This window comes from Cuculus canorus, chromosome 2 (assembly GCF_017976375.1).
Source record: "Cuculus canorus isolate bCucCan1 chromosome 2, bCucCan1.pri, whole genome shotgun sequence".
NCBI classification, from domain to species: domain Eukaryota; kingdom Metazoa; phylum Chordata; class Aves; order Cuculiformes; family Cuculidae; genus Cuculus; species Cuculus canorus.
In genome coordinates this window covers 141,165,212-141,190,088 of record NC_071402.1, presented here as the reverse complement: position 1 = coordinate 141,190,088, position 24,877 = coordinate 141,165,212, and the positions used below count along the sequence as shown (strand labels likewise).

Below are 24,877 nucleotides of genomic sequence, written 5' to 3'. Positions count from 1 at the left end.
CAATTTTTTTAGAAGACCTGTTTAGAAATGTTACACGCACTATCAGGCCTTCTTTTCTACTTGTTTAAAGAGCCGGATAAAAAATGAGTATTCAAATTTCCCAGTGTTAAAAACTGATTGGAATAGTTCAAGCATGCAAACTTAAAGTAAGGTATATTTTAAATAATCATAAACCCATTATCATCAGTGCATTTTTTTCCTATTATTCTTTCTAAAGTCACATTCCTTTTGACTGAAAGAGACCATAATTTATCTGCAGAATTCTGAGATGTTTCTTTCAATACAGCTATCACCTGCTGCTGTTCTCGAAAGGATTAAAGCCACAAGCTACCTGCAATTGGTGGTCAGCACTAGGAGAGCTTTTCCTGGTCTCAGTGGAATGGATTACCTGCTTTTATCAGGTATTTAGAAGGGTATTTTAACAGCTCCAGCAAGAGCAGCCAGAGGTAAGACAAAGTCCATATGGAAAATACAGACTGAGTCAGGAGGGAAGGAAACTTTAGAAAGGGTCTGTTAAGGGGAATGTAGTGTTGTTGATCTCACATTTGAAAAAAATCTTTAATATTGTTTAAAAGTAATACTACCTTCTGTACTCTCCATTTGCCCCTGGTTTCTGAGAGTACTTTGCACCTTTAAACTTTGTTCTACAGCCTTATAAGTAGGCAAGGTTTTGAATCAAAAGCTGGTATTTTTAAGCAATAAGGCTTGAGGCCTGAAAGCAAGGAGAATGTAGACACACCACACAAGAAAGGGAATTTATGTTACTAATATTGCTGTGCAAAATAGAACAGATTAAGAAAATAAGGAAGAGGGAAGAAACTGATCTATACCAGCTGGTTCAGTTACTCCAGAAAAAAAAAAAAAAAAAAAGCCAAAAAAAAAAAAAAGCAAGCAGCTGGTAAATTAACTGGCCCATGACTTTCTCTTTACTTTCCCATTCTCTGTAAAAGGATTATTTTATTGGCTCTGTGATCAAGTGGGAGAAGCATTTTTTTTAAGATGATCAGAAGGAACAGTTAAGCGTTCCTTTTTGAGAAGGGTGAATTAAAATAAGTCTACATCAGACACTGTTGGTTAAATTATCACTTACTGGCAAATGGGTTTAGGTGGGTTTTCAGAAAAAAGAGCCAGAGGCAGAATCATGATCCTAACAGCCCAGTGGGCATGCACATGGGATATGGAAACATCAGTTTAAATATCAATCTAATTAATATTTAAATAGTTTATACAAAAGGGAACAGTTTCAATAGGAGAGAATACCTAGGACTACTCTATACTTTATGAGTTGGAAAATTGATAATGGTTATGTTGGTTCAAGTCCTTCCTCTGAATTAAGTAGAGTGTATTTTAGAACCGCATCTTGCTATTCCCATAAGATATCCAGGGCAGTGTTCTACTGTACAGAGATGCTGTAAATGGTGCCTTGCTCCTCTTTGGTGAATTTAGATGCATGTAAGACTGATGTCTGGGACTGTTTTGAATTGAAAAAACACATTTTCTGGACTCGATTCAGTTCACAGATACTTTTAGGATGTGTGAAACTGTCTTTTCTTAAAGAGGTGATTTATTAACCAGGTTGGGCTTCCATGGTCATGAAATGGATGAGGTGTTCTGAGGAGTCTGACCGCAACAGAGAAAAGTGATTTAAGGTTGATAGTTTGCGTTGTTGAGTCATTAAGTCTCCATCTAATTTCACATCTAGCATCCACGCCTAACGTGAATTTATGCAAAGAAAGGATTAAATGTCAGGGCTTAGATAAAAAGCTTAAAAACTGAGTTGATATGGACAATAGGCTGGAGCGATTCTAGGGCAGAACAGGTCACAGCGCCCGTAAAATCACAGAATCACAGAAAGGTTTGGGTTGGAAGAGACTTTAGACATCATTCAGTTCCAACCCCGCTGCCGCCATCAGGGCACTCGAAGCCTCGAACACCTCCGGGAATGGAGCACCCACGGCTTCTCTGGGCCAAACCCCTCCATCCCCCGAGAACCGGCACATCCCGGACGTCCTTACGGGAAATCCCACGGCTGCCCGGCTGCGGGCGCTGGGGGCGGGCGGCAGCAGAAGGGGAAGGCTCGCGCTAGGACCCCGCGCACCCCAGCCCTTCCCCCCTCGCCTGCGCGAGCGCCAGCTGTTGCCGGGGCTGCTGACGTCACTCACTGCGGAGGCGGCGATTGGCCAAGGCGGGGAGCGCTCCCCGCCCCCCCCCCCCCCCCCCCGTGGTAGCCGTGGGGCCGGCCCAGGCGCTTTCCCCTCAGTGCGGAGCCGCCGCCGGGCCGAGCGCGGCGCCGCGGGGCCTCTTCGCCACGTCCTCGCTGCTGGGGCCATGGGACGGCCCGCGCCGCTCCTGGCGCTCCTGGCGCTGCTGCCGCTCCTGGCGCCCCGCGCCCGCGCCTGGGACAGCACCGACATGGAGCTCTTCGACCTGGTGGAGGAGGTGCCGCGCAACTTCTACGAGTTCCTGGGGGTGCAGCAGGTGAGCGAGGCCCCGCGGCCGGGCCCGCGCTGCCCCCGCGGCTCGGCAGGGCCCGCCCGGCCTCCCCTCCCGCCGCGGGGCTCCGCTCTCCTTCGAGCCCGCTTGTGGTTTTTGTCCTCTCGGCCCCGCAGCCGAACGCCGCTCCCGCGGTACCTTTGTGCCTTCCTGCTGCCTGTTGCTCGTCTGAGCGTCTCTTATTCTCCAAACGCCTCGGCAGCCGTACAGAAGTAGCTCCTGGGCTGCTTCTGTGTCCCGTCCTTGTCCTGGGTATGGCTGCTCATCTTCTGCTCATTCTACACACCTGCCGGTTCCTTATCCAGGTTGTGCATCACCCTGTGCTGCGGTTCCTGCTTTCTCTTACGCGTGTCGTGTGGTAGGCAGTAACCCTTTGCAATTTTTTTGTTTACTTTCTTTGTATCTTGGTCATTGTGCATGGTTTTCACCTCTGTTTGCTAGACAGCGCTTAATCTTACCTTAAAGCATTTGGTATGCACCTTCGGTTAATTTTCGTGCACCTGTAGTCAAGACCGGAATGTCTGTTCCAGACACTTTTATCCTACCTTCCTTGTGTATGTCTTAGATGTGGTTGCTGATTCTGCTGCTGCTGGGCACCTTCAACTTTTATTACTTGTCCTGGATCCCACCTGAATGCCTTCGTTGTCTCTGCTCTGTGTGTATTCTCTCTTGATCTCTCTTTGTGCATCTCAGCAATTTTGGTTTTTGTGTCATTCTTCCAGTCAGTATTCCTGTCCTTGATAATTAAATATACAATTATTTGTAATCTATTACTTCACACAGTGTCCCCAAGACATTTTGTTCTTTGTTTTCTAGCACCTCTACATTCTGCTGAGTGATCCCGCTATTTGAATGTCTTCCCTGACAACCTTAAAGTTTATTCTGATATAGTTCTTGTAGTTTTGAGAGTAATGGCTCTATTTTCAGGTGCATTTCATTAGGGCCATGTCTACAAAGAGAGAGAAGTTGTCTGCAATGTGTAACAGTCCTGTTTTGGAAACTGCCAGCTTTTGTGAATGATAGTTGGGGGATTCCGAGTCAGTTTAATGTCTGTCTGTCTTTTACTCCTTCTTAGGCATCTGTTGTTAAATGACATGAAATACCATTATATATACAACACAGTAACCGCTGCTACCCAAGTTTCACTTTCATGAGCCTAAAAATTGAGGTTTTAATTCCTCAAAGGCGATTTTATTGTTAGATAATATAGGGGTACAAAATTTTGTTTCAGTAAGTGATGTTGAGATCTGTTATATAATTGTTTGTTAGTATCTTCCAAAATACTTTTGTCCTGGGACTGAATCTGTACCTTGCACTGTAAGTTTAACAAAATATAATGTGAATTTTAGCAAGCAAACATTCTGCTTTATTTCTAATCTCAGTGGAGAACTCAAATCACTTGTAATGCCTAAGCCGGGGAAAAGTTAATGAAAGTGCAACATAAATGAAAGGAATTTTTGTTAGAACTAAGTATGTGCTAGTCACCTATACTGTCATTATAGCCAAGACTTGAAGCGTGTATTGTATTAGATGCTTTGCATATGGAGCAGAATATACCTGTGATTACAGTAATAGCGTCTAAAGTGTTGAAGTTAAGCTTCAACAGAAATTTGTAAGCATTGGCATATGCTGTATAGGTTATGGGTTCTTCCACGCTGTATCCTTTGTTCCTGCTGCTTGCTTCTCCAGCTCTGACCTATGCCTGAAGCTTGAAACAAGATACTGAAGCAGGGTTCGGACTTGCAGTGACTCACTAGGTAGCTGCAGCCATTGAAGTTAGTGTTTGTGAAGGATAACTGTTCTTGTAATGAAGTCAAGGGAAGTGCAAAAATCTCAGGTGTGCTGTGTCCTACCTCAGATGTCTTAACACAAACTGCCTTTTACCATGTCTCTACATGCTGTTTGCATGTTTCTTTAGGTTTTATGCTATTTTTTGGTTAATGTGTTAATGGACCTTTCCAGTTATTTTGTGTGTCACTGTTGTTTTAGTTGAGACGCCTTTGATTGGAATGTTGTGATTAACTTTTTGTAGCTCTTGTGCTAGAGGTTTTATTCCCTGTGCTCAGGTATTTTCCTTGGCATTTTAGCACAAGATGGACAGCTCATGTGCGACAATAGCCTTTGTGGCTGTGCCTTTGAACTGTTTCATAATCTGTCATTCATCAAAGCTTCCTTTTCTCTCCCACCTTCGTATTCCTCTTGATGTTCATTGCCCTGATAATCCCTTCTTCCTTCATGTACTTCTTTATGCTGAATGTAACTTCTGCAACTGTAACATGATGCTCAACTGTGTTTATTAACTGTGGTACATCAGGGCTGCCAGATTTTTTCTAAACGTGTCATCTTGTGTTTTGAAAAAAAATATAGGGAGGGACTCCAATGCTTCCTTAAGACACTAAAGCAACTTAGATTTTGATGGGAGAATTGTGGTACCGGCTGCTTGTTGAACCTTGTATGTGATGTTGGAAGCTGATCTTGACCTCAACTGACAAGGTGCAGAAGGCATTGTGGGAAGTGCTGTAGCTCTCTAGCATGCTTTGATGGAGCCTCTAGTTGCTGGACTTTCTCCTGGGAACAGAGAAAAATGATTATATTTTTGTTTTGTTTTGCTGCTAGTCTGTGCTTGCTTGCAGGAGTAAGGGATTTGCATTTGGTCTTTTTGAAGGCCTTGTGGAAGCCTCCTGGCATTATTGAGTAACTATCATCCAGCACTGGCAGGGTGTTAAGTTTGAAGCTGCTGTAGTGTTTTCCAAGATGGGTGGCTGATATAGAGGATGATCTAGTGGAGATGGTTTTTGTTGTGAATGTGGAATGACAGGAGGGAGAGTGAGATTGTCTTTGCTGTTGGAATAGCTGTCCTTAGTGGTTGACTGAGAAATCTACAAATGCTCACAGAACTGTTGAGGTTGGAAGGGACCTCTGGAGGTAATTTTGTCCAACCCCCAAGAGTTAGGGCTGAGCACCTATATTCAGAAGTATCTGATTTGTATCCAAGGGCACAATCTATCTGTTAGTCCATCATATCTATTGGTAACCTATCATGTAGGAGAAGTTTTTCATTGTTACTATTGCTGTTACGGAAGGTTTAAGTATTGCTCTGCTTTCTTGTTTCTTTGTTTGTTCTTAAATTGATGATGTGATTAACTTGAATGGCTACTCTAAAACTGTTTTCAATATGTTTGACCTGGCAGAATGAGAAGATAAGATAACCTTTAGCTTCAGAAAAGGTCACATTTCTGTGTCCCCCCAGTGATTGCTGAGGTTGTTTCCAAATGAAGAAGATCGAATCTCTTGACGGATCAGATGTAGTAATAATTTCAGTAATCACTTAGTATAGCCAGTTTCAAACTGCTAAAAGGATCAGGACCAAATAATATTAATCTAAAAATTCAGATGAAGCCGCAGAATTAAACCAGAGACTATGCAGGCTCAGTAATAAAATTACACTGTCATCTAAGAATGAGAACTTGCAAATGTGATGTCAGCTTTCTGGAAAACTTCCAGGAAGATCTGTAGAGCTAGAGGCTTGTATGGTGGACAAATGAACGGATCAAGTTAATTTTATTGTCTCTTACAGCTTTCAGTATCTGATATCTGCATAAATACAATATGCTTTGGATTAATCAACTTGACATCAGTTGAACCTGTGGATCTCTGCCAAAATATGCTTTTGATTATAACTGTTTACATGGCTTCATGGGATTTACCTTCTCCTCTACTGTTTTTGGCTTGCAGTGAGGAAGACACTACAGGCCTCAGTGTCTTTTGAAAGTCTGTTACATGGTCCTTGGAGACAAGGGAGCTGTTTTCAAGAAGTTTGTAGGAAACGTTTGATGTGAAGATGTGTGAAGACTTCTGAGCTGTGCTGCTAGAATTGGCATGTGCAGGGCAGTATGTTATGCATCAGTTAGGACTAAGGAATTTCTGAATGAGGCTTTGGCTCCTACTACTAATCAGAAAACAGAACGAGTTTGTATTGGAAGTTCTGCTGAGCCTGTACAGTGTGTGAGAGCAAACACACAAAGTTTTTCCAAGTGCCCTTTGAGGTTGTAGAAGAGGCCCTGGGAGCTCAAGTTCCTGAGGGAGAGTTAACGTGTGAGTGGGGCTTGTTGGCCAACGCTGGATAAAAATATAACCTTGAGAAATATTGAGAGAGATGTTTTCTTCTGTATTGGCTTATGCCTTCCTTGTGGCACATGAGATTTATTTTGAAACAGGCCCTAATCTATTCATGTGGCTTCACTGTAGAGAACGAAAAGCATTGTATCCATGATTTGCTACCTGATGAGTTTGCCAGATGATGCTTCAGCACAAAGTCAGAACTGCATGTACGGAACCTGATTTTGGTACTACAGCTTGTGAGACACTGGTATGTTAGCAACTCCCAAGAAAGTGCAAGATGTGAAAACCAAGGAGTCAGATTTCTTTGACTGTGGGAAGCCACAACCCCTCTACATGAGCTGGTTGTAGTGGGCTAATACACTTCTTCCAAGAACTCTGGAACAGAGAAACTGTGTGTACCTTGGCAAGTAGCAGGGTCTGACAAAGTTGTGTCTGTAGAATGCAATGTCTGGTGCTGAGGAATTGGTGTTGATACTGTTTGCATTTCAGGGATTTTTTTTTGTTGTCATTGCTGTTGAACTAATTCCAGTCTGGCTGTGTGGACTCACTACCTGTCTGTGTTGAAGTGTGCTCCTGGTTTTACATCTTACAGTTCAGTTCTGTCTGAAAGGAATCCAGTTCATCCTCTCCAGGAGTGCTTTGTGAAACACAGTGGGTACAATAAAGAAGTTTCCTTTTCATGTGAACTTCTGATCTGCACTAAAAAAATTAAGATAGATGAACCTTTAAGACTATAGTTTATAGTAAATGGCTGACACTGAACCTTACCTGCTGGCATTGCCCATTAATTTTGAGTATATGGAGTGGTCCCCTCAAGTAGGAGGAGGCATGTGAGGGAGAGCTGTATCTAATCAAGAAATGCGCTCGGGTCCTTAGTAAGAACAGCCTGCCTGTTCTTCTACAGGTCTTCTGTCTCCCCTGGCAGGCAAGGAACACATAAGGAGGGCAAGGAAGGGGGAATAAGGAGAGATAGCTCGGAAACTCAGCAGTTCGTTTCTTCTTCCTGGTGATGAGATGGCCCCTTCCCTGGAAGTGTTCAAGGCCAGGTTGGATGGGGCCTTGGGCAGCCTGATCTACTAGGACATGTCCCTGCCTATCGCAGGGGGGTTGGAACTAGATGATCTTTAATGTCCCTTCCAAGCCAAACTATTCTATGATTCTGTGATCATGCTCCAAAGACTTATTTTGATTGCTCTTCTAACACTGTTCTCTTCACTGCTGCTTTTTAAGGTTAATATATGTAGGTGCAGTGTTACTAAAATCCTGGTGCATGCATCATCTGTGAATGTTTTAGAGAAAATCTAGGTTTGTAACACTGCTTCAAGTCTTCTAAGCTTTGGAAATACTTGATATAGTGAGGTAGAGCTTCACACGCTTACAATTATAGCATCACTTTTTCAAATGTTTCTGTCAAAACTATGATCCGTAGTCTTTTCTTGGGGTCACGTAGCAGCTTGATATCCCAGTTATTCATGTTTGAGGAATCAAAGCTGTTGAGCTTGTGATTAAACATCATATCTAATGGTTTACACCCATTTCAGGATTGCTTGCTACTGGCTCTGGAGTGTGTCCAGAGAAGAGCAACGAAGGGGGTTGAGAACAAGTCTTACGAGGAGCGGCTGAGGAAACTGGGGTTGTTTGGCCTTGAGAAGAGGAGGCTGAGGGGAGATGTTATTGCTGTCTACAACTACGTGAAAGGAGGTTGTAGGGAGGAGGGTGCTGGCCTCTTCTCCCAAGGTACAGGGGACAGGACAAGGGGGAATGGTCTCAGGCTCCGCCAGGGGAGGTTCAGGCTGGACATCAGAAAAAAAATTTTCACAGAAAGGGTCATTGAGCACTGGAACAGGCTGCCCAGGGGAGTGATTGAGTCACCATTTGTGGAGGGATTTAAAAGATGGGCGGATGAGATGCTCAGAGGCATGGTTTAGTGGTTGATAGGAATGGTTGGACTCAATGATCCTGGAGGTCATTTCCAACCTAGTGATTCTGTGATTCTTGTTCAAAGTATATATTAAGCAGGCCTAGTAGTTTTGGAAGGCACTAGATTTTAATGCAGTGTCAATTACAACATCAGAATTCCCTGTCAGAAAGATGAAATACATTTCAACTTTCTTGTTCCTTGCTGTCAAAAATAACTAAACTCCTGTAATACACAACTAGTTGATGATAGTAGCAGACCTTTATTGGGACAGTGAGGGATCTCAGTAATTCCTGAAACTGTACGTTTCTTTTAAGTGATGGATGAGGGAGTGGTTCTTCAAAATTGTTCTTTTGACTTTAAGAATTGGCCCTGCTTTGGCAGTTACAGTGGAAAAAGCCCTCCAAAGCCCTCAGATGTACTGTCAACAAAGAGACAGTAATACACTCCATTGCACTAGCTCGAACAAAAAATAGCATTAGAAAATCCAGATTTTTGTTCTAGTCACTTTAGCTGTAATTTCAGTTCATTCCATAAAAGTAATCGTGTGTTTTTTTCTCACTATGTTATTGAGACCATTTTGCATCATGGTTTTAAACTTCCTCTTTGAGCTTTTACTTATATATGTAAGTGAGATTTCCAGCAATTCTGGAAACTCAACTTTTCATGAAAAATGTAAATTATTAAAATTATGTTAAGTCACTGTTGAGATTATTCACTTGGATCCCATAGAACATAGTTGTTCCAAACTATAGAGTAGTTTAATTGCTTACAAGAGTCACCGTAGAGAACCCCTGGTAACTGCTCAGATTTGTAGCTCAGGATGGTGCAGGATGTGTGTTTTGGTTTGCTTTTTTTGTAAAGTGCTGAACTTCCAGGTATGCTGTAGGTAACGTAATGTAATCCATTCTCTAAGTGCCATGACACATACTGTGTATGAATAACATCCTCTGATGTTTTTGTTCACACTTGCTGCATTTAAAAATGATTGAGACATCTAGACTTGTAAAACTTGTATTTTCCATAAAAATGGCTTTTCTCTATGGTTTCCTATTAAATTTCTGTTTGGATGTAATCCAAGGAAATCCAGGGGCTTCTTGCTTTGATTGTTGGCTCCATTTTAGACACAAAAAGGTTTTAGAGTCTACCATTATGAATAGTTTTAAAGACATTTACTATTAACTTTCCCTGACAATTCATTCATGTAGTACTTTCCTGATTTCTTTCATATTATATTTTTCTTCTTTCTTGCTGTGTAGAAGGACATATAGCAATAAGGAACTACTGTGTTTTGGAACCTAAGGGAACTAACAGTGTGCAAAGTGCTGTGAAAACAATCAGTCTGGAATTCTTTTTTCTGTCTGCAGCAGCAGCAATAACGTTTTAGCTTTTACCTCTATATTTCCCCCTTTACTCATCATTTAAAGATGTATCAATAACAGCTTGATCTTTAAATTGCACAAATAAAAAATGGGCTATTTTTCTTCCTAGAAGTTCTGTGCTTGACCTATAATTCATTGAAGGAAACGACCAATTTCTCGGTGAGGAATGGTAGGTAACCAGTGTTGGTGGCGTCTGTTGCTTACACAAGGCTGTATGTTTTATGCTTCTTTCAAATTCATCTCCTTTGCTGAAGTTCTCATGTATGTGCTTGTGTTGGTATCTGAAACAGCCATATTATTAATCTAACATACAATTTTTTAAACGACTTCCCAGTGGACTTCTTACTACTTGACTGCTGTTTATTGTGGTCATAATGTTTGTCCGTAAAGCTGTGAAAAATCTTAGAGGCAGCCTTCGTTTGATTCTGTTGAATCATAAAACTTCTATCCTCCATCAAGAGTAATTTTACAATTAAGATTAACTTGGTTTTCTAATAAGATCCAGAGAAAACTATAACTTTAAGGGAGATATTTGGAGGTATCTATAGTGCTATTTTAACTTCAAGTACTTGGTAAAATTTAAAAAATAAAATGAAAATTCAGCGTATAAAATGTTCCTTAGTTGGGCTGGTGCTCCTTGTGTTCTCAGCAGAGACAGGAACAAAGAGCCTGCGGTGCAGTTATGCAGGAGAGCCAATAAGAATGAGAGTATAAGTGATAACAAAGGGTTTTGCATCAATAAGAATAGGTCTGATATTAAAAGTAATAAAAAGAGGAAATTAATATATATATATGAAATGTTTTGGTTTCCCACAGCATCCTTTTGGGCTAACAAAATTCATGTAGCATATGAACACCTGCAGGTTTGCTTTAGATTTGCTTGTTAGTGTTCGTGCTTTTGCTTAGCCATATGCCCATTAAAACTTTGCTTCTCTAAATTTTGGGTTCCTAAACAGTTTCAATTATTTTTTTTCTTCAGCTTAAAATTGGGTTTTTTTCTCCTAAATTATGAGGAGATCTGGGGTTTCTACGTTTTGTTTCTTTTCTTGTTTGTCAGTCAGCCTTGTTTGGATGTTACAAGCTCTGTATAAAAGTGATTAGTAAACAGTCTTATGTATGTGGCAATGTGTTAAGCAAGTGGTGTATGCTAGCTATACAACAGTAACACGGTTTGAATGTAACGCTTAAAAGCAGGGTTGTGTATTACTGGGCTCTCATCTGACGGATTTATTTAAGTGCACGTTTTCTTAAATGACCTGGCTTGCAAGCTTTACGAACTGTCCATCTTGATGCCAAACAAATGAGCAGTGGAATGGGAAGAGAAGAAAATTCATAAGCAGTCCCTCATCTCTGCTAGATCTGAAATTCTTCCTTCCTGGTGTTGATCTGGGAAACTTGCAGAGATGCATGGGAGCTGTTGAAATAAAGTCATACAGCAATCTTTCTCTGACTAAAGAGAGAAGGAAGAACAAAGGGAGTCTTGCTTTTGTGTATGGGCTGCAGTCTCCAACACTGTAAAATGCTTTTGCTTGTTGAAGGAAGCATTTGGTGCTGATGAGGACAGAAGTCTGTGAAGTAGCATTATCACACTGATTTGGAGTGAAAAGCTTCTCCTTTAAGGGGTAATAATTGTTTTTTACCTACCCCTGAAAATATTTTGAATGATTCTGTAGTCTGATCATTATTTTGTTAATTTTCAAACTGATTTGGACTAGCTTTTTGTATTTAATAATCATCATTTCCTAGTCTGTGATTCTTATAGTGTTCTTTTTGGGATATAAATGCTGTGATGGGAGAGCAGAAGAGCTGTATGCCATTTAACTTTATGACAGTTTGCAATCATATAAATAACTGTTTTACTGGACAATGTGTCTAACAGTGGCTACTAAAATGTTACAGTAGGAAAATAAAACTGCAAAATTTCAACCTGTATGGAAACCTCATTTCCTATCAGGAATTATTTAAGATCTTATTCAATGGAAAGAAAATCTTATTCAATTCAAGCACTGCTTTCAGTTGATTAAAAATTTGAAATAAGATTGTTTTACAGCCTGAGTCTACCTGTCTGAATTAGAATTTCTTCCTTGAATTTGTAATCTGTGTTTTGCGGTTTCTGTTCTACTGAACATTTTCATCTATTTCTATATTCCAGTAGCTTTTCAACTCTACAAACTAACCCAGCAACATTCAAAACAAAATAGTGAATTTAAATGTTGGGCTGTATCTGAGAATAACTTTTTAACTGTCAAAATACAGATTGAGGTATCAGCCAATAAGTTCTCTTGCAGCTTACAGTGGTGAAGGAACAAACTTTTTGTGCCTAAGTTGTATATTATGTTTAAAAACTGAGTATAACTGACTTGCATTCATTTTCAGTTACATAGTACAGAGTTCCCATACTGGAGTGCACAAGTACATTTAGTAATCCTATCTGGTCTCCCTGTTTTCTGGTTGAGTAATACTAGGTGCTTAACCAGAAAGCTGTTTTAATTGAGGGGGGGGAAAAAAATCCCAATCTGCTGCTGGACAGATAAGGACTAACCTTTCAATGTTACTGACTTGCTAATTTCCTCAATCATGATGATTTATGCCTTTCACACACTTAAACGTAGAATCATAGAATCATTAAGGTTGGAAAAGACCTCTGAGGTGATTAAGTCCATCTGTCGGTCCAACATCACCCTGCCTACTAAACCATGTACTGAAGTGCCACATCTACATATTTAGGGTTTTTAACACCTCCAGGCATGGTGACTGCACTACTTCCCTAGGCAGCCCATTCCCAATGCCTCACCACTCTTTCGGTAAAGAAATTTTTCCTAATATCTGATCTAAACTGCCCCTGGTACAGCTTAGGGGCATTTCTCCTTGTACTATCACTAGTGACTTGGGAGAAGAGACCAACACCCACCTCACTACAGCCTCCTTTCAGGCAGTTGTAGAGAGGGATAACCTTTCTTACTTACAAATAGTTATGATTTATAGACACCTTAGTTTTCAGGTGGAGCACCAGACTGCTGGTTGGTGAACTTAAATGTAAGTACAATAGCTCAAGTAGATCAGTAGCTTACCGGTTTCCAAGGCCCTGTGATTCATTGGTTGAAAATCACTGTCTACCTCCGTGTAGTTAGACATTCCTTTGAGCACTGTCTCTGTGCAGTGAAATATTCTTTTGGTCACTGCAGGTACCTATGTCTGTTTTCTTTTAAAATTGTTATCTTTTCCTCAGTGGTGTCATGCAATATGGCTTCTGAAGAGGATTTATTTTATGGATAAACATGTTTCAGTTAAGGAATAATGTGATTTTAAAAAAACAAACTTATTTGCAGTCAGGTGTACTCAGCACTCTTACCTTTCTTGATTGCAAATGTTTGATAATAGCCTAGTATTATGTCTCAAGCAGTGGATCTTGGTGTCTGTGAGGGCCTGTTGCCATTCCCTAGTCATTTTGGTCTCCAGCTAGGGCAACCCTCCATGTCACCCACAGGCTCCTTGGATGCCTTCAAGGAGTGCTGGATGCTGTCAGTGTGCTCTGACTGGTTTCCATCCTGGTTTCTTACCGTTTATATACTTACATATAACTCTTGCACTTCTTTCTTAACTAAAAATAATAAAGCCAGTGGCAATAGATGGTGTTACTTGGGGAGAGCATGTGAACCTGGCCATGCTTTGCAGTCCATTCGCCCCCTGCACCCCTCAGCCTCCACAGATTTTGATCAGTAACATTGAAAGGTTCATTCCTGGTGGTGCCTTTCAGTCAGCTGGTGCTGTACAGTGGGTTTGGTGAACTGTCAGCAATGCATCTTGGAATTTCTGTCTGTCCGCCTTCCTCAAAGTTCATATTTTTAAGGAGAATTTTTTTTTTAATAAAATTTGTCTTGATAGTTAGAAAACTGTTACCAGGGGCATGGTATCTTAAATCTCTGACCTAAAGGAAACAGAAGGTGGTAAAACATGAGTTTCTTCACTTCTGGAATATGCATTCCCATAGCTTCTGTGCTCTTGTCCAACAGATTAAGTTAGAGATACTCTGATTGAATTAACAGTATCCCATTATTATGAAGGTATTGGTTATCTTGTCTGCTGTCATGAGATGTGTGAGCTTTACATGACAGCTGGTTAGATGTAATCATGGATACTATGGCCAGGAAAGACAGTACTGGACTAGGTTGGTTTCTGAAATTGATTTCTCAGTCAAGATAGAATTGTATCTTGATCAGGTATTCAATATTTTGCAGTCCAGATACAGAGTATTTCCCATTCCAGCTGGAAAAGTAGAACTTGGTATTAGCATAAAACCCAACATCTCGCTCCCCTGCTCCACTCCCCCGTGTTTTGCACAAGGTTTGTTTGTGGAGTCCCAGGCTGTTTGGCTGCAAACCTTAAAGAAGTACACGTATTGCAGTCATTTCCATTCTTCATCTGAGTATCAGACTCACAGAACAGTTTAATTGTTTTGGTTATTTTGAAGGGGTAGCTTGCTCAAGCAGAAGCACTTCTGGACTCTCTGCTGGCACGGGGATAAAAAAATTCACCCACGAAAACCCCGCTGCCCCCCTCCAGAATTTTTTGTTGATAGACTTAGGCATGAAGGTAAAAATACTAGAAGGATGGTATCGGGTATAATTTGGTAAAGCCAGAAAATAATTATTAAAGTCTCATGGTAAAAACTTGTCCTTTTGACCAGTTACATGATGAACACGGTATGTCATTTAAAGGTGAGATCATATGAAGCCTGAAATGACGGTCAAAAGAAGAAGGAAGGACTGCCAGAAGGACATCGATTGCTCAGATGCCTTAAGAATAAAACATGAAAGAAAATCAGCATATTTTGAAATGTAGGAATTAACTGGTTTCCGCTCTGACCTCCAATATTTTTTGGGTATTCTTGTGTGACTAAATTAATATACATGTTGCTAATTCCTGTGCTTGGCTATGGTAAGAGCATTTGATATAATTGTTTAGTCTAGAAAATGCTGTTCTGACACTCAGTCCAATGCTTGTGCTCTGACAATCTATGGGATGTCAGTAGCAACAGATTCATACACTGGCAGGAGGGACCTTGAAAACAGAACTTATTTTCACTAGGACCTCTCTTTTAGTGACTTGGTTAAGGAAAAGAATCTTTACAAGAGGTGAAAAAGTACTCTAGATGAGTTATAGCAGTGTAAAATCTGTCACTTAGTCAGCTGAGAGGCATTGTGGGACAGCACTTTGTGAAGTTCCAATATAATGACAAGAGGAAGGAAAACAAGAGAATCTAGTAGAGCCAGCTTGTGCTTGGAATGGCAGGTTATTTCAGGGGCTTTTCTTCTGGTCACTCTTGCTGATTGTGTAACAGGCTCGAGCTCTTCTGTATTCAGTTTTTAAGATAAATAGTGAATTGATGATATTACCAAGAAATATTGCATGTGTTCTCATATAAATGTTCTAAAATTGTGTTTTGTTTCAAGCATCGGTAATCTGGAAAATGTACTGCACTTGCCAGTGCAGCACAAGGAAGGAGCCAATCTTCAAAAGAATCATTGATGATCTTTTGATGACATTTTAAGTCTTGCTTATTATGCTGCCCTTTGATTTCTGTTTAAGATGGTCACTTGTAGTTATATTTGGATAAAGTATGCAAACCTACACCATTTTCTGACAAAGCTGGGTCCAGGTAGTGTTTCGGAGGAGTTGATCTTTAATTTCTAGTCCATAGCCTTCCTTCTAGAGTCCTGGTGATATTTTCACCTTGACAAAGAAGGGAAAAGGCAGGTTTTCTTCCAGCTACTACTAGAATAAACACCTGTGGCTCAAAAAAGAAAGCAGATACTTGCCATAGACTGCATATTTTGTTGTAGTTACTCTTCATTATTTCCTTTATGCAGAAAAGATGCGAACAAATCCTCAAAATGAATGACCTATGCTGATTTTTTTCTTCTTCAGTCTCTTAGTTGTTCTCTAGGCTTCATAGCAGAACTGTGTAGAGCCACCTACCAGGGCTTCATTTTTCTAGATTAATATCTGTCAACAGGTTTACAGTTTCACTGCCATTAGCACATTGGGCATCGTGGAGATTTTTTCTGTAAAAAAAAAAAAAAAAATCCCTATCTTCAATCTGTCAATCCTACAATAATGTTGGAGAATGAGACAGTTACCCAAGTGGCTTCTTGTTCTTTGCTATGCCTAAAGCTTTATTTTTGACCAACAAAGCATTGTTGTTGGGAGTGCAGTGAGTGTTTCTATATAATGAGGGCAGTGTATAGGGTCCCTGGTGGCCACAGCTGAGAATTGCTGAACTAGCTGTGATGCTTGAGCACTGTTAGGGCTTTGTAAATATATCTTAGGAACCTCCTGCGTTGTGGTTCATGGTGGTTGTCCATGTAGCCCCTGGAGCTAATAATTATTCTCTGTTCTTCGATAGCACTTTCCATAGCTTTTGCACTAGTTTTTTTTTTAATTTTCAGAGACTGGAGGAGTGAATGGTCTGACAGTCCCCTCTGTCCTGCTTGAATATATACTGTACTTTATCTTCTCATTCCACTTTTTCCTTTTTGTCTCCTCATTAAGAATGACGGTTTTCAGTCAGGGATAATATACAGGTATATCTGTAACTTTTAAAGCATCTATTCTCTGGTTACTTTTTATTATTTGTGTATTTAGTACATCCTTTTGAGAGATCTGCAGTCAGCTTGAACTATATGTAATAAAGTTTGGGAAGAAAAACTAAAGATATTTTTATTTAAAAAAAAAATCTCCAATGTCTTCTACTTCTGTTTGTCACACTTAATCTTGGAGGTCATCTTTTCTCTTTATTGTGTGGTTGATTTTTTTTTTTAAATATATTCCTGCTGCCATCAAATTTTACTGTAGCTTTCACTGCTCATCATAAATTCAGTCCTTTCTTTCAGCTCAGGAGCTAAAGTGGTTGTATGCACCCTAGTTAACTTACATTTCAGTTACTTCAGGAACAGCCTCTTTGTCTAATCCCTATGTCTTCTGTAACTAAAATGACTATCTAAAATTGGTTTTGGCTTTTCAGTTGGACCTCAAGATTGAATTGCCAAGCAACACAGTTAGGATTGCTGCGAGCTTAAAGCTGCATGTTATAGTTCCTCTGTATATCCCCTTTTTTCATTCTTGCTTTTTTTAATCCTCACATACTTCTGTTGGTTTTGGGTGGGGTGTTTTTTGTTTTGCCAGGTTTTTTTTTTGTTTGTTTGTCTGTTTTCCTTTGCTTCTTCACTGATTTCTTGGCCTTTGTTTAGTTTTTGGTCTTTTCTTTCTTGTGTTGTTTCTGAAGATCCATTTTTAATTATGCACCTCGGTATCAGTTCTGTTCTTCCTTTCCCTGTATTGCAGAAGAAATAATTGTCCTAAGTTTCATAATATATACTTCTAAAATTCGTGGCCTTCTACAGTCATTCTCCAACAAATATTTAATGTGGTCTCAATTTCAGTATATGGGTGTTACACCAATGGTTATTTTGAAGGAGGATTTTTCACAACCCTGTTTGACAATCAGAAAGAAAGTGTCTTTGGACGAGTGGGCTGGGTTCCAGGGCCAAGCAAACACAGAAGTCAGATCTTTCAGACTGACCTTTTCCAGCTGGAAAGTTTGTCTCTCTGGAGATTACTTTCCCAATGGTGATGTTTTAGCATACTTCTTTGTGTGAGCATGCTTTTCAGGAGAGAGCTGGCTCTGCTCAGTTAGAAGTGGGTAAGTGGGCACCCAGTACCTACACAGCACAGATTTAATCTGCAGATTGGTAGATACAGGATTTGATAGAAATAATTCAATAGTTCTTTCCTTACCAATGAAGTATTGATAAGGCATTAAATGTCTCTGGTGTAGAGAATATTTTATTTTCTGTTTGTTTTAATCTGATAACTATTTCTTTTTCCATTTTTAAATTTCTGTAACTGTAGTTTCTGTGTAACAGGACAGCATGAAGAAGTCTGTGTACTTTACCTTCTGCCGTGGACCAAATACCCATTTGGAATAACTACTGAAGTGTAGTGAAATAAGGCTGTGTGCATGGAAGAGCAGATAGGAACAGTGAATGCAATTTCAATGTTTGTATGCTAAGAGGTTTATTTTAAAGGTATTCCTGATCATGAAGACCTTGTGGAGTTTCTGGAATTCAACACATTGTATGTGGGAGTGATGGGTGAATGTGGGAGGAGCTGTACTGTGAGTCACTCAAGGGGTTGAAATTGAAGTAATCAAGGTCTTGCAGCCTGGCTCGATTCTGCTACTTTATTACTTCTTTTTCCTGTTTATTTGATCTAGACAAACCCTCCCACTTCGTTGGTGTGTTGTATATTTGTTTTCCTGTAGGACGGTTTTGATTGTAGGGCATTAGGACTTCTCCTGACATAACAAATGTCCACAGTTGATTACAGCTGTGGGGCATGAAGGGAGAGACTGACATAGCTGCATACTTGCTGCATTAGACACTGCCGAAGAGATGGGCTGCTGTTCCAGCCTTGCTTTTGAGATGCTGCCAATAGGCAACATGAAGTCTGAGGAGACATTTATGCTGTTCTTTCTAATTATGCTATGGTATTCTAAGTGCCAAATTCAGTAATTTTGACGTGTTAAATGTTACATCTATTATTGCTTAGAAATTATTTTATTGTGGTGCCTTTTTGTTCTACATATAATGTTGGGGAATATGGATATAGGTTTTCATTCTGAGCAATTTGAAATAAAAATGAGCCTTACAAAAAGAGCTTTGAAACCATTGCTGAATTTGTTGTGTGAGACTTTGTAGTGCTCTGGAGTAGCTACACCAGAGCTTCAATGAAAAGACCCATAAAGATTTTCAGCATTCAGCGTTTATAATTATCTCTAGAACTATACTGATCATTTAATCAGATTATTGAGATTTTACATTTTTAAGTTCAGTTTTAGTTTCCTACCACTTGATGGCAGTGAAGGAGCTAGTGTTGCTAGGCAAAGGTTCAGGGCAAGAACCCATTATGAATAACAAAAGAGGAGGTACAAAGGAAGCCTCTGACATTTAATATTGTTCACATTTCTAGGTGATATTACATATACCACAAATGACAGTAGAGGAAGAAAAGCCTCTAGATGGAGCTTCAGTTCTTCCAACGGAGAGAGATTTGTATACTCAAGTGGTTTGCTCCTATTTATAATAATTATTTCAAACAACAACTTCCCCACCTAAGAATGGAATGATACCAGACATAACCAATAAGTAATATCAGTGCTTCTGCTATTATAAACATACTATATTTCTTGAAGAACATGCAGTTTTGACATTTGTCTTCTGTTCAAATCCTACGGCCTCTCAACATTCTTTGGAATTCTCAGATATTGCTGGAATAAATTAAGGATCCGTGTAATTATTCAATTTTTTTTGGAAAAAGTGATTGGATTTTACTGGTGGACCAAAAAGAGGAACTTGAAAAATTTTGTTCAACGTGGAAATGACCCTATTTTGCGTGGTCTAGTCCCAGTGAAGAAGTGTTTGTTGTAACATTAAATATTACAATGCACGGGCGTGTGGTTGAGGCACTTTATTAGTGAAGGTTCTTTTGCACTTCCTATACCCATGTACACCTCTTGCCAAGCTGGTATGGGGAAATGAACCATGTAATGGCCCTGCTATAGTAATTGGCTCCACATGGGTGGACTCTAGTGCACAGACAAAACCTTATTTGAAGTAATTGGTGCTTTGTGTAGGTACAAGGGTCTGTGCATGCAGATTTATTTTGGATCCTGGGTCAAACCTTGGCATTAGTAAAGGTTTCAATTTCATGCAGTGTCTTTGACGTGTAAGTGATTTTGAATGAGTATCAAAAATGTCCATGCAGATGACAGCAAGTAACTTGATTGAGCTTGTTTGTTAAAAATACACATAGCTGATGTTTTGCAGCTATGTTTTTGATTGAATACTAAAGAAGGAACTTGGCTTGTTAAGTTTGTGAAAGTAGAGTCTATTACTAATGTTAGAAAATATTAAAGCAGATTATAAGTTCAAATAATTACTAAATATCATTAGCAGCGTTGTTCCAGTAGTCCATTGTAGGCAGTACTACATAAACTCACAGGTGAAAATAAGTGAAAATTTACTGGAGTTATCAAATATTTACTTTGATTTCAGATGCCCTCCTTGGTTTTAAAAAGCATTCTTACTTTTAAAAAGTATTTAAGTGCATTATTTCTAGTCTTAGCTGGCATCTGTTAGCCTAATTGAAGGATTGCTGTTGCTGGTTTAATATAATGGCATCCAGAGCATACTTGTTGGGTAAAATTCAAGTTTATCTTATAAAATAAGTATCAAATACATAACCTGTCTAGCAGCAGAAAGAAAAGGTTAGAAGATGGAGTTGAGGATAGGGCAGTATTTTGAATGATTGTTTCAGCTGGTGGAGGTTGCATTTTTTGCTGGAAATGCCCTTGTGAGACAGAAGCATTTCTTCATCTGTGGTGTTAGTTCCTCATGTGGTGTAAAACAGTATTGAAATGAGTTTCTTGTCGATGCTGTTTGGAGGAAGATTTGTTAGAAAGCAATGAAATTGTATTTCATTATGTGATGGGGCTTGGCTGCATTTATTTTAACATCGGGAAAATCTTAGCTACTGTGATGCAATATATTATTGAGAGAACCCACTGCAAGCTTGTCTAGCTGCTACTATTCGATTTAGGGAAATTTGAAAGCTACAAAGAAAATTATCATAGCATTTGGAACATAAAATCAATTTGTTTTAGGAAGTTAGTGTTAATCTTATTTTGTTTTCTTGCTGAGTTGAACAGCGCAATTGCCAAAAATCAGATATGGGAAGAGTACGTGTATTCATGCAAAATAAATTTTATTCTTCTAGGTGATTGTCAAGAATTTTAGTAAATATAACTTTAAAAATAATCTGGTTTGCTGTTTGGTTTGATTTTACGTAGCTGATGGGCAGTTTATTAATTCAAGGATTTATGTTATATGACTGCATACAATTGTTAAATCTTGTGTTCAACAAATCACTATTTATAAAAAGGGGGAGAAGGCTGGGAGTGTAATGCAATTCTTGGACGTCCTGGAGGGTAACTAGTTTGTATTAAATAGTTTCTGTATGAATCAGTGCTGTAGTAGCAATTCCCCAGAAGCAATGTGTTGTTTTTATTTCTCCTTGTCTGGTTGAGAATTGCAGATAATAGCAAGGGTCTCAATTTCTAGAGGATTTCTTTTCTGTAAAAGTTGGCAAATTCATATTCATATTTGAAAAATAGTTTGGCTTTTTTTTCTTCTGTGCTAACACTTGGGATTGCTTTTGCCCTGACATTCTCTCTTAGTTGTATCTGTATATTAGCTTTATCATTAAAACTTTTGAGTTCTTTGATGGCATTAAAGGTAACGTTGATATCGTTTCTATTTTGCCTTGGCTGCTGAGCAAATCTCAACCGGTTACATCCTCTTTGGGTTGAAGGAACAAGTGAATTATTGGAAAAGGCATAAAATCGAGCAATCCGTATATGGAGTAATTTTCCTTGAATATTAGTGGATTCACTATTGTTGTATATTCTGAACAAAGATTTAATTCTGTATCTGTAGGCAGTACTTTGTCATTTAAAGTAAAAATGCCCTAGCAGACTTGATGGTATTGTGGAGTTAATTTTTACCTTAGCTTACTTTTTAATAGCCATGGAAGAGAGTCAGTAATTCCATAGTTAAAGCTACTGAATTAGTGAAAATAATTAAAAGTTCCCCTTCTGTAGAGAAATCTTCTGAACAATTTCATCTTACTTTATTAGAATCGTAGAAAAAAAGCTGATAAAACTGATCATCTGAAACCATGTAATCATGAGCATTTCTTGTTGAAATGTTTAGTGAGGGCAGAATAACTATGAAGAACTTAAAATTGCTTATAGAATTAACTCTTCATGTTTTGGTTTTATTTTGCCATAAGAGCCTTTCAGAATTTGAATTCCATTGTGTTGCAACTCATTAATGCAGTGAGCACCAAGTTTTTGTTTGTGTGCTTTTATTCAGTGTACACCTAAATTTCAGACCCAATTAAAGATTTATGGAGACTCATTCAGTAAAGAAAGCAAAAAAGAAAAATTCCTATTTTGTTGTTTTATCACTAAAGCTTTTTTACTTCTCGAGTCTGGTTTTATATGTATCTCCTGTTAATAATACTGATTAACTGAACAAATATCCTTGACTTGTTAATTTTTAAAAATATTATTCTTTTTACTTTTTTGTACAAGTATTGATATATAAGTATGGAAGCTATTTATAGTTGTATCTTGGTGGACCGTATCCCAATTTCTTTTTGTCATTTCCTCGTTTTTGAGAGCTGCTTCTCTGCCTTAGATCACTGCTCGTTCTTATCTAACATTATTAGCTGAAAAGAGGCAGGTGGTTATGAAGACCTTTTGAAAAATTTGTTGGAAGTCTTTCGGGTGAAAAACATTACGTAACATGTGCATGTTTTTAGATGATAACCTACATATGCATGTGAAGTCTGTTTACATTAAGATGGTTATGGAAATTACCTCATTTCAGTTTTTCAAGGAGTGTGTGCTATGCTAAGAATCCTTTATAAACAAGACTCTTTCATGCAACTCTAGATCAATATAGACAAAGATTTTCTTGGGTAAGATGAACCATTCTCCATATGTAAAGTTGTACTGCTTGTAAAGGTGCCTGTAATTTTTCAGTTCATGGACATTTAAGTCTGAATCTAGATCTATAAATATTATTGAATAAAAGCTTAGTGTGCCTGTCAGTTTTTGGGAGCATAATTATACCAGTGTTTAGGCAGCAGTCATATTTGATTCCCATGTAAATACATGCATGAGCTGTAGGATTCCTGGAGCTGGAATTTTAATTTTTAAAATAATGTTGGTTTAACTGCATGCAAATTCCATTTGCCCTGGAAAAATTATTTGGTTTAAGTTATTCTTTTATTCTTACACAGTGCGGGGGGGGGAAAAAAACTCTGTCAAGTATGAAATAAATGAAATACCATTTGAAAACTATGACTTCCAAAGCATTATTGTTTTTAAGAAAAGTTTTGGATTATTCATGTTTATTCAGCTTGATGGAGTTTGTCTTCCAGCATGTGTAAATCTTTTCAATTCTTAGTCAAATGTTTTGCAGTAAATGTGGTGATAAAGTAAGATAGAGGCGGTACAAAAGTATTGCAAATGTCTTGTATTGATAAATGCTAACAATGCCATTTGCATAAGCACAGCAATTCTGAGTTATTTATAACTTATGAAAACCTGCCTCACAATTTATATTTCAACAATATTCCAAGCAGTTCAGATAAAAAATTTTGCAGTAATTTGTGGTCTGAAAGTAGAGATCTCCATTTGTGCTTGGAGTTACCCTTGTGTAGGGAATTTCTACTGAATTAAGGAAGAACTTTGTTGTACCATAACAGAATTGGTAATTAAAACGCTTAAGCAGTTTCTCATGTGGCTGCCATTGTTTTTAGAATCTTATTGCTTCCATTATACTTGAGAGATTTTGCAAGGTGTTGGGTTTCATGCTTCTCTGTCTTAGATAATAAAAATACATATGCCTTGAAAGAAGTGCTTGGTAAATACTTCTACCTCTTTTGAGACAAGAAGTACACTTTCCTGTGAGAGAACCATCAGCTGCCTAGACACTGCGCGTTTCTGAATTGTCCCTTACACCTGGGCTCATCTGGCTGCAATACATGCAGTCTCCTGCCCCCTTCCTAAATGATACACTCGATGTGCGGGTTTCTCCTTGCACTTCTAAAATGACATAGCATATGCTGGGTTTTAGTTCTGTGCAGATAGCAGCCTAATACTGTGTATCTTCTAGAAGCATTAACACTTTTGTTGTTTTAAGGAGTAATCGATTTTATGTTATATTTGTCATAAGAGCTGTAATTTGAAATAGGCAAGCTGATAAGTAGCCAGATCGTTCTGCAGTTTAGTGGGGCTTGTTAGTATCAAAGTGATTCTTCAGAGAGATAGGTTTTATTTGAAGTGGGGGGAACCACTGCTTGTGATTTAGTATTATGAAGCAGGTCGGCATTGCTTATGCAAATATTTTTTTTCCTTTTTCAATCTACTTGTTTCTTTGTCTTTTTGTACAACAGCCATGTACCTTAATATCGCTTTTAAAGACTAGTAACAAATTTCCAGGACTGCATACTGTAAAATTAGGGAATGTCAGTTTTCAGAATGTCTCAAATCTTAATTTGGTTTCTTTGTGCTTGTTCATTGTGATGATTTTTAATTCACTACATTATATTCTACAGGGTCTTTACTTATTCAGGCTCAGGGAAAGATCTGGCCCCAGTGCAGCTTCAGGCTTATGTATTGAAAGAGACTGTTGTCTGTAAAAACTGTTTAACCTGTAGATGTTGAGGGTATGTAGAGAGAGAGAGGGAGAAGATTGCAGGGGAAAAAAAATGGTTTCATGGGTAAGCTAGTCAGACGAAAAGTGCCCTTGAGGATTGGATTCTGTTCCTGTCTCTGCCACAGAATTCCTATGTGATGCTAGGCAAGTCGTTTAAATGAAACTTTTCCCAAGTGGTGACTAATTGATTTGAGTGCTCTGCAATTCTGGTTGCATAATTTGAGGTACTAGGGGCTTATATGCAGAAATGCTGAGGGTTTGCAGCTGCAGCTGAAGTCGATTAAAGTCTGTGCTCTGAATGTATGGAATGTTGTTTGATACTGAGCACTTGGAAAAATCATATCTGAGATAAAATTAGTACCTGAGATTACTGAAGATTTTACTTTATCTGTGCCTCATTTTGTGATCTATACAAAAAGGAAAGTAATGCATGCTTGTCTCTTAAGATATTACAATGCCGAATAATATTATTGATGAACTCTGATACCGTTGTGATGGGCTTCAAAACAAATAACCACGGCTTTCAAATGTGTTTGAACAGCATGCAGCTAAGAGCAGATGAGGCCACACATGAACAAATGTGTGGAGAAAAATACTGAATGGCTGTTCACTGG

The 24,877-nt window shown here is 38.9% G+C and overlaps 1 protein-coding gene across 2 annotated transcripts in view; it reads left to right on the top strand.

The window, feature by feature from the left end:
• Positions 1 to 2,227: 2,227 nt before the first annotated feature.
• Positions 2,228 to 24,877, top strand: part of DNAJC1 (DnaJ heat shock protein family (Hsp40) member C1) — a 104,021-nt gene continuing 81,371 nt past the window's right edge. Inside the window, exon 1 of one of the 2 annotated variants that reach the window (XM_054060114.1) lies at positions 2,228 to 2,478. In XM_054060114.1, coding sequence (XP_053916089.1) covers positions 2,329 to 2,478 — 150 coding nt within the window. In that variant the 5' untranslated portion in view covers positions 2,228 to 2,328. Of the gene's footprint in view, positions 2,479 to 10,060; positions 10,085 to 24,877 lie in introns of those variants that run through there. The other variant, XM_054060115.1, reaches the window with a different exon arrangement.